Source organism: Orycteropus afer, unplaced genomic scaffold (genome assembly GCF_000298275.1).
Source record: "Orycteropus afer afer isolate SDZICR_OR568_19922 unplaced genomic scaffold, OryAfe1.0 scaffold00273, whole genome shotgun sequence".
NCBI classification, from domain to species: Eukaryota; Metazoa; Chordata; class Mammalia; order Tubulidentata; family Orycteropodidae; genus Orycteropus; species Orycteropus afer.
Window position 1 is genome coordinate 260,489 of NW_006921860.1, and position 10,526 is coordinate 271,014.

A 10,526-nucleotide genomic window follows, 5' to 3' on the forward strand; every position below is an offset into this window, starting at 1 on the left:
AAGGAAAGGAAGTCGATGACCCATTGAGCATGCTGCCCCCAGTCAACCCCAGCGACCAAACCACAAAGGAAAGGAAGTTGATGACCCATTGAGCATGCTGCCGCCACTCAACTCCAGCGACCAAACCACCAAGGAAAGGAAGTCGATGACCCATTGAGCATGCTGGCCCCACTCAACCCCAGCGACCAAACCACCAAGGACAGGAAGTCGATGACCCATTGAGCATGCTGCCCCCATTCAACCCCAGTGACCAACAGTTCCACTGCCCTAATCCCAAAGGAACCTCGCTGGACAGAACACTTGACAGATGGTCACAGTTACTGCTGAAATGCCTCTACTCCTGGGTAGTTTTCTTACTTATAATTTAAACATGTTAGGAACTTATGTGTCAGCAAGGGGAAGCTACCTCCAGTTCTAACTCCACTCCCTGTCCCCAGAGTTGTTTATGACCCATGACCTAAGGAACATCTCCAGTAACTTCATGACATTCTCCCAGATGCAGTTCACCCTGTAGGTCCTGCAGGCTGGCTGCACAGGAGGAGGAAGGTGGTGTATTCTTCAAGTAGGGGCAGGGAATCTCAAAGACAGACGGTATCTGACCCTCCTTAGAGAAACATCTTGCAGCACTAACTGCCTTCTTCACTGGAGGGAGGGTGACACCTTCACTGCCCCTGCGATCCCTGTATCACTCGCCACCCCCATGGCCCCCACGTCACTTTCTGACTGCAGTGTCGTGTCCGGTGCTACAAACTTGACATGTGAGCAGCAGCCACTCATGTTTAAAACAAAGTGAAATCCCAGACCTGCCAGGCTATTATCTTGTGCATGTCCTGTGATCAGTGCCACTGAACTCCCTCGTGAGTGCTCTTGGCACCAACTCCGAGACTGCTGTGGCCCAAATGGCCAGGATATGACCGGGCCAGGTCCATCCATTTGCAGGATCAAATTACATTTGACAGCTGTGACATCACTGCTCACAAAATCAAACCCAAACTTCCACCCGTTTTTCTCCCTGTTATTTGGATCTGTGTCCTCACCAAATGTCATCCGGCCACTGATAATCTCTGGAGACTTCTTCATGTCATTGATGGCAGCGATGGGAAGACCCCAGTTGGCTACTGGTCCCCAGAAGTGCTACAAAAAATGCAAGAGAGAGAGAGAGAGAGAAGGCAGAGAGGGAGAAGTTAGGGTGGGAGCGTGAATAGCTGTGCCTCACTCACTCTCAACAATAATGCAGGACTTGTGAAAACTGGCCTCCAGGCCCACAGCGTGCTGGGTGCACCGGGTAAGGTGCGGCTGGCTAGTAGTCAGGCATGCCAAGTATCTGCACATGCATCTCAGATCAGGCCAGTTCACCAAGGCCCTCCCATTTCCAGATGACACGGATGTCACCCCTGTGTTTCTGGGTGCCCCACGCAGTTAAGGGTCTGCTACTTTAAAGGTTGCTGGTTCGAACCCACTCAGAGGTGCCTCAGAAGACAGGCCTGGTGATCAGCTTTTGAAAAATTATAACCTTGAAAACCCCCGGAGGGCAGTTCTGCTCTGACACACACGGTCACCATGAGTCAGAGCCGACTTGACGGCCATGGGTTTGATCGGTTTGGGTTAAATCTCGGATCGTTCCATTAGGATGAGATGAGCTGATACAATTCATTCCTGCTACTGCAGCCTTGTTAGTTATTCTCCACAGTGTAGTGTCTAAATCTGGCAGAACTTTTTCTCCTTTCAGATTTTCATGAAGGTATTTTATCCGCATCTCAGACACACTGGATGCTTCTCCTGAATAAAAGGTTAACAGGAGAGCGCGCTGTTCCTCAGCGCATTTGAGCTCAACCAGAATCAGAGAGCCGGAAACGTGCACCTGCGGCCCCACGTGCTGAGGAGTTCAGATTGGAAAGTACTTGGGAAGGAACAGCAGAGACTTCAAAAAGTGCCAATAGTTTGTATTTCGGCTTCGGCCATCTGAGGACAGCCTTAAGCTCAAAGCCGTCCACGCGTAACGGCAGCCACTGCTGACGTAACTTCACTCGGAGGCCAACACAGAGCAAGTCCGCTGGCTTCTGTCCATTAAAGCACGGAACCGTCCTATTTATAGAAGCTGCAAACAATATTCTGAAAGCCATTGCTGGGAGCAAGCCTCTCAGTCACCCGAGCCCTGACCGGAAATGTCCTGCCTTTAGTCTCACCCCTCCCAGTGCTGACATAAAGTCAGGGCCTCAGGCACGTTCCCAGCCCCTGCTTCTCTGTTACTGACTGGGGGGCTAAAACTCAAAGTCCGTGAGAAGGGGCCAGGCAAGGGGCACACAAGGAAAACCACTGTGGGTCCCAGTGGCGTGGCATGAACGCGCTCACAAGTGTCCATCGCACTGTGCGTCAGTGTTTGACACGCGGCACTACTCCAGATCTCAGAGGGCCTCTAGGGTCCAGCGCCAGGTGACACGCCCGGCGATGCACAGTGGTGTGGCAGGCGGCACATCTGGGTCCAGGTAAGACCTCACGGCGGAGACGTCAGACTTCCAGCCTTTACACAAGCGGCAGCCCTTTCCCTTTCTCCTCCACCAGGCCATTGGGAAAGGGGACTGCTCACCCTCCCCTGCCGGCCCCATGCGTCCTCTCACGTGACGTCACTGCACTATCTGACCTTCCACCATTCCACAGGGACCGCCTGCCGTCCTTCCCCATCAGGCCTTGCTCCGGTCACTGCCGTCATTGCCCATTTAATCTCCGCCCACCGCTCTGCACAAGTGGCACAGCCTGGGGTCACTCTGGGGGAGCACGAACCCCAGTGCCTGGCTTCCTGGCTCCAGCTCCCTTCCAGCCCGCACTAACGCGGCAGCCAGGTGCACACGGATTTTGTTCACCTTTGGGTTTATGCAAGCAAGGCTGGAAGCCTTTCAGTGGCTAAGAAACTGCAGTGCAGCCTAAAGGTGTCTGTGAGAAGAATTAATCATGAGCAGGCGTTGGTTCAACCATCTTGAAGTGAGGGCAAACTCCGATCCCATTACAGGACGTTTGTAGCTGGGAACTGTTGGTAATTTCAATGCTGGTTTCCTTAAATATCTAACTTTAGAAAGTTTATAATGCGTAGTTTCTATCTAGTTCCAGATTGCAGGGTACTCATCCAATGTTTTGAGCCCGTGTTTGACGCATGCTGATGCTGTCAGACATCAAATTCTAAAAGAATATTCAGGATTAACGTTTGAAAAGGAGGAAAAAACGAGCACACGCTGCATGAGATGGAAACAGCATCCTGGCCCATTACGAGTCTCAAAGAAACTGTGGCCCCACGGTCGCAGGACCGAGGGGCGCCACAGCTCGGTTATAACCCTGCTCAGCTCTGTAGGCCGAGCAGCTGGTGGCTTCGAACCACTGACCTCTGGTTAGCAGCCAGATGCCCTAACCACTGCACCACCAGAGCTCCTTGTTTCGGGTCTGGAAATGAAGCAATGGAAATGGGGGCAGCCCACAGAAAGCAGCCCCCCGTTTTCCTCTCTCTGTCTCTGTTCCCATAGCTGCCAGGCTCTGTTATTATGACTATAACTGACATCACTAGATGCACCTTTCTAAGACTACCCAGACCAAATCCACTGCTGTGGAGTCCATTCCAACTCACAGTGATGCCCTGGGACATGGTGGAACCGCCCCAGTGGGTTTCCAGGCTGTAAATCTTTATGGCAGCAGACTGCCTCATCTTTGTCCTGTGGAGCAGCTGCCGGGTTCGAACCACCGACCTTTCTGTTGGCAGCTGAATGCTTTCACCACTGTGCCACCAGAGCCCCTTCATTTCTAAGAACACCCAGGATGCTGGCCCTGCCTGCAGCTCAGTGCAGAGCAGGCGGAGACAACGATGAATGGGCGCCGTGCCGCGGGCCCACAGCAGGCATGGGAGCCAGGTCTGCGGCCCTGGCTCCTTAATGCAGAAAGCTGCAAAGGCTGAGAGAAGCGGGAGCGGTGTCTTACCGTACTGCAGCGCCGGCGGTCCCAGGGTGCAGGCAGGAGACATGCAAGAGAAGAACAAGGGTCAGGCGCTGTCCAAGGTCTCAGTCTGGTCGCTCTTCCAACCTCCCATAGGCATCCTCCTCCCAAAAAGCTGCTTTGTCTTCTGAGGTCCAGTAACCAGGGCTTCAAACCGACTCACTTCGGTTTGGCCCCTGCAGAGAACCTGCCTTTTTACCCCAGATGGTCAGAATGGACTTGTAACAAGACCAGCAGGTGATCTTAGGTCCTCGTGAGAATGCCCTGGGCGCCTACATGGATGCCCTGGGTCCCTGTTAAAACCCGGATTCTGATTCAGGACAACTGGGTGCTAACGCAAGTTCCGGCGGGGGTCAAAGTTCAAGGCCCAGCTAGTGACTTTGCTCATAACAAGTCTGACCTGATGTAAGTAAATTTTAACTACATTAAAAATGAGCTTAACCCTTAAAACAACTTCAGAACTATACACACACACTGACCATAGTAAGCAGTGAGCTATAGGAAAATGTGTGCCTTAAAAAAGAAGATAAAAGGTAAAATAATTGCAATACTAGTTTCTAAAATATCTAACTTTACAAAGTTCGTAATACGTGCTTTTGACCTAGTACCGGGCTCTGGTGCTGTCTTCCAATTTATGAAATGCATGTTTGATGCGAGCCCTGTCGGATAGCCAATGGCCAACGCAGCCACAAACGTGAATCACAAAATACCACAAAAACCCCAAGTTGATTCCGACCCACAGTGCCCCTAGAGGACAGAGTGGAACAGCGCCCCTAGAGGGTCTCCAAGGCTGTCAATCTTTACGGAAGTTGGCTGCCTCATCTTCCTCCCGAAGAGCAGCAGGTGGGTTTGAACCACCGTCCTTTTGGTTAGTAGCTAAAGGCTCCAACCATCATGCCACCAGAGCTCCTTTTGAATCACAAACATAATTTAAAATTTTCTAGAATATACATTTGTTGTTGTTGTTGTTATGTGCCGTCAAGTCAGACCCAACTCATAGTAACCCCTCCTTGGGTTTCTGAGGCAGTATCACTACGGAAGTAGGATTGCCCAACCTTCCGTCCAAGGAGTGGCTGGTGGGTTTGAACCGCCAGCCTTCTGGTTAGCAGTCAAGTGCCTTAGGCACTATGCCACCAGAGCTCCTAGAATACACATTAAGAAAGCAAAAAGAAAGAACAGGATTTCATTTTAGTAAGTTTACTTATCCCAGGATGTGAAAATATTTTAATTTCCACACATAATCTATTTACCGTATCCTCTTTTCTGCCCTCTTTCTAGAATCTGCTATGTGTTTTGCACTCACAGCACCTCTTGGTTTGGGCCAGTCCCATCCCAAGTGCTTGGGCGCCACACTGTGCGGTGGCAGTGCAGCCTGAATGGATGCCTGGGTGTCTCTGGACAATGACACGTCGGAGGAAGCACAGCCCTGCACAGTCTGTCAACACGGGACCCCTGGGGACTACTGATGTCGCCCCAGAAAGCCGGCCCTGCGAAGGTGCTCTGTCCACTCGCCCTGAGGCTCCAGGCCCTGCAGAGGGCGCCGGTGAGCACAGAGGGCAAAAGAGGCTGCGGGAGAATGCACGGTCAAACACCTTCCTTGCCAAGAGGGCCGTTTTCTTGAAGCTTGGTATCATTTAAAAATACACCCCACGTTTTATAGTGAATGATGTTAAATTCTGAAATGGCAATGTCTGTGACCAGGATACAGTCTGAGCAGGCTGTTTGCTTACAGCACAATTCTGAAGTTTCGTCAAGGCAGGCGTTGCTACAGTAAAGTGGTGAAACCTGCTGTGACCCAATTCAAGGTCAAACCACACTCCTGGTTGGATTCAGAGGTCAAGGAAGGCTAACCGGCAGCAAGGCGGAATCTGTTGACAGTACTGATAACACATTCAAGTAGGTTCAGTTACACAAACTGAAGCCACAGAGAGAACCTGTCTTGTAAATGACCACATTTCACAGCATGGGGACCAAGTGCGGTACATGAACGCCGGGAGGGGTGGACACCTGGACAAGTCGGATGCCCCATGCAGTGAGGGCAGTCACCTGCAGTCCCGCTCCACCTGGAACAGCTTTGTGCAGGAGGACGCAGAGCCTGAGACGGAAATTTCACCTGGAGGTCATTTCATTTTCAGTTCAGGACACCCTCCTTAAAGTCCCCAGCAGTTAACACTCTCCCTACTTTACAGGAGTCACTCAGCACAGATTACAGGGCACGAGCACGGAGGACGGCCTGGTCTTTGGCCCTGCGCAATGGTAGATGTCCTCTGTGTATACACCATACAGCAGCAGCAGCTACAGAGCTTGGACAGCATCTCAGTGTCGTAAAACCATTGGGGAATCACGTTGTTCCAAATGTCCCTGTGAAATACGAGACCCCCCAGCCGTCCACCCTCTACTGTCAGAGCTGTGCAAGGCCAAGAGGACGCGTTCAGAACGCTGGTTATTAAATGAACACTACAGCGTAACGCTACTAGAGTCTCTCTCTGGGTGGAAGGGGAGAGAAAGAAACGGAGTGGTTCTTGAACTTGTACAGAGGCTCTAAGTTGGGTTGGGTCAGCATGAGAACGGGGGGGGGGGTGTCAGCCAATGTCCGGCTGAGGGGAAAGCTGAGCAAACCGTAAACCTGACAGGTGACCGCGAGTCCCTGAGTGACACGGGTAACCAGCTCAGCTGCTAAGCCAAAGGCTGGAGGCGTCACACCAACCCAGAGGTGCCTTGGAAGGAAGGGCTGGTGACCCACTTACAGCCCTACCATGGGAGACCCCAGGCACAGATCGCTGACACACCGGGGCCGGCACGAGTCACGATACAAGCAGCAGCACCTGGTTTCCGGGAGGGCAGGGCTTGGGACTGCTGAGCAGAAATCGCTGGTCAAGAAACAGCGGGTCATTCACACGCACATGCAGTCTCTGCAAGCTAGTTCAGCTCCTCCTCCCTTCTCCCGGCTCCTCCTCCCTTCTCCCGGCTCCTCCTCCCTTCTCCCGGCTCCTCCTCCCTTCTCCCGGCTCCTCCTCCCTTCTCCCGGCTCCTCCTCCCGTCTCCCGGCTCCTCCTCCCTTCTCCCGGCTCCTCTGGGTGTGTTGTCGCAGGTGCTGTGAGTGCGAGGCCCTGGGACAGAGCACAACTGCTCCGTGTGGTTTCCTGGCTGTGATCTTTACGGAAGCAGAATGCCGGGCCTTCTCCTGCAGAGCAGCTGGGGCGGGGGATGCGAACCACCAACCGTTTGCTTTGCACCCAGGTGCTTGCCCACCGGTGCCCAGGGCTCCTCAGACTCTGTGGGCTGTTCAACATCCACCCGGTCCGTGCAGCTGTGTAAACGTCACTCAAACACCTGTGCCCTCCCAATCATGACACACTCTGGAGAACATCACACACCTTGTCGGTGCCACCGCAGCGCCCACTGCACTCACTGAGAGTGACCGTGAAAGACCGGAAGACCCCGCACTTACAGTGCACAGCTAAGTTCACTCGGACTCCATAGGGTATCTTCTCATGACATTCTCCACAAGCAAATCACAGCAACCCCCAGAGGGTGTCCAAAGCTGTCAATCTTCACAGAAGGAGATTGCCTCATCTTCCTACTGCGCAGCAGCTGGCGGGTTTGAACTGCTGACCCCATGCCTCACCCACTGCACCACTACAGCCCCTGATTCTTCATAACAGCGTTGCTTTAACTTATGGGTAACATGAGAAATCAGTACTTATCGTGTCTATTTTCCACGTGTCTGTGGGTAACAGTAAAGGGGTGAGCGGCCCCTATACCTTCAGTTCCTCACAACTCTCTTCTGAGCCGACTGAGGCTGTGTAATCCTGGGGCCAGGCGTACACGTTCCGGTCCCCGTGACGGTGCCACTGTCAAATAACCTGCTGTCAGAGCACATTTCCAGATTAAAATCAATTAAGTGAACGAACGCTGAAAGTACACCTTCAATTTAAAACCCCTCAAATCTGGAACTTGGTCTGCTACCGGCTGATGACTTCCTTATGTTGGCCACGAGAATGTGAGCGTGTGACCTGACAACTGCTTGGCACAGATTGGAAAACGAGGCAAGGAGGACAGACGGCTGCCAGCCTCAGGTGAGACGGTCCCTGAGGCCTGATCTCTGCACTCACAGTGGGACTGCGGGCAGCAAACACGGTCGTGGGTGGCAGCAGCCCAGGGCTGGCAGAGGGGGGACACTCGGTGACGTCAGGCATCAGGTGCGACTTAGTGCTGCCTTTTGGCTTCACCTCAGATGGAAGGAACTGAAGGCTCTGTCACTGACCGTCTGGGCAAGGACTCAGAGACCGTCCACCTCTGTCAGCAGACATGCTTGAGGCTGTCTTCCCCGGCTTGCGTTTCTGGCATCCACGTTAAGCTGCAGCTGAAATGGGGTCTACCAGCCAAACACCTGGAGGGCATATCTGTGGTGAGCCCCTGGCAGACACCAGTGTCTGTACCACAGGAAGACACACTGACAAACCACACAAACTGTACCGTGGGGCCAAGAACGTGAGACCGCAGGACTGTCCCCGGTTCTCTTCACTTGGTCTGTCGTCGCCACTGTTGATTTCAGCGAAGGTGAAAAAGACAGTTACCAGGCCTCACGGGTTCACTCATGACCTTAGATTTTCATGAAAGGGAAATGTTATCTTCCTAGCTAAGACTGAATTACAGGTCGCCTTACATAACGACGGGGTTCCATTCTGAAGCAAGTCAAATATAGCTGGATCTGGGGGTTCCACCAACTGTGGACTGCAAGTATTTGGAAAATAAAAAAAGGCAGTTAACTGGTCAAAGCCATCTCGCAAAGGCCAGGTGGGACATCAAGGGCTGTTACACAGCATCTAGACTGATGAGGTATCGTGAGTGATCTAGAGGTGATTCAGTGTACACGGGCAGCTGTGCTTGGGCGATAAGCAAATGCAATGCCATTTCACATACAGGACTTGAGCATCCATGGAGTGTGGTACCCACAGGGGTCCTGGACCCAACTGCCCACAGATGCTGAGGGCGAGTGTGCCTCCTGTGTTTCAGTTTTCATTATTAGTGCCTTTTACAATTAGTATCTTTACAAATCCCATCTTTGTCTTTGGGGGATGGAAGCATCACATATGAACTTACAGATGAAACGATATCTGCAAACCTTGTGCTGTGATACTACATGTTGCACACATCACTAACGATAAGATGTGCAAAAACGAAAAACAGAAACAGATGGTCCTAAGCGTAGTTTGTCCTAACTCAAATACGTCAAGTGAGGGACTACCTATACTGTTTTATACTACTAAAAAGTATGAAGAATGCCTTCTATGACATGAAAGGACCTTTAAAAAAAGTTTATTTTTTTACTGTGGTAAATATATAGGTAACAAACATCTGCCACGTCTACAGTCTTCACCTGCAATCATGTCCCCCAGCACCATTAACCATGCCTGAATTCTTCCCTCACCCTTCACAGCAGCTGCGTGTCCCTAAGCACTATGTCTTCCTACGAAGGAGCTTTTGGAGATGCAGACTCCTGCAGGATCCATCAGGTCCTAGTGTGGGCAGCGAGCAAGTCACCGCAGGAGCCGGGGTGTGGTGGGTCCAGAGCTGGCTTCCTTTCTGTCCTTCTCTTGTGTCCCCACCCGACTCAACACCAGGCCAGGATACAAAGAACACGTCTCTCCCTCAGGAAGCTCCTGATCTCTGTTAGCTTCCAGGAATCAAGACTGAAAACTGAGTCTGAGATTTGCAATATGAAGTAAGTGTGAAGAAAGAGAAAAAAAAAAAAACCACATCTGTGCAGCCATTTTGAATCTTTACAAGTGGCAACCATTTTGGATTTTAAACTGATAGCATTCTCATTCAGATTCCAGGGACCTAAGAACAGGCTCTGTTTGCCAAGATCGGCAAGGACATACAAGAGGCACACAACAGGAAAGGAGACGGGTGGTGAGTGCATAAGTGCTGTCAACTAGTGAATACAGGAGCACAGCACAGTACCCTGCCTGTGTAGATAACACACAAACAAACAAAACAAAAATCCTGGGCAAGTCACTCCAATACACAGTCCCCGATTAAATATAAACACAAAAACGTCACAATGCCTCAGAGACAACAGAGCATCACAGTTCACACAAAAAAGCCAGATAAAGCAGGAGAAACAAGGGACCAGGATACAGACCCAAAACACATCCCTGAGGAAGACGCAGCACTGGAACTCTCTGATAAAGAATTCAAAAGAATTATAGTTAGGTATCTTCAAAGGATTGAGAGACAGATCAAGGAAAACACAGACAAAACCCTAAAACAATTTCAGAAGAAAATACAAGAACAAAATGACAAAATAAATGAAAAACTAGAAATGATTCAAAATTTACAGACAGAAATCCAGAAAATTAATACTAAATTGTCAGAAATAGATAACACATTGAAAGGGCAAAGTAGTAGAATTCAATCAATGGAAGACAGAATCAGTGAGATTGAAGACAAATAGCTGAATACTTCTCTGGAAAGGGATCAATCAGAAAAAAGATCAAAACAAAATGAAGAAAGCCTAAGATTCATGTGGGATACCATCAAAA

The 10,526-nt window shown here is 50.9% G+C and overlaps 1 protein-coding gene across 1 annotated transcript in view; it reads right to left on the reverse strand.

Annotated features, from left to right (window-relative positions):
* Nucleotides 1-10,526, reverse strand: part of MPC1 (mitochondrial pyruvate carrier 1) — a 33,603-nt gene that overhangs the window by 770 nt on the left and 22,307 nt on the right. Inside the window, exons 2-3 of the mRNA XM_007950476.1 lie at nucleotides 5,852-5,855; nucleotides 1,038-1,134 (exon numbers count right to left, since the gene is read on the reverse strand). Coding sequence (XP_007948667.1) covers nucleotides 1,038-1,134; nucleotides 5,852-5,855 — 101 coding nt within the window. The remainder of the gene's footprint in view (nucleotides 1-1,037; nucleotides 1,135-5,851; nucleotides 5,856-10,526) is intronic.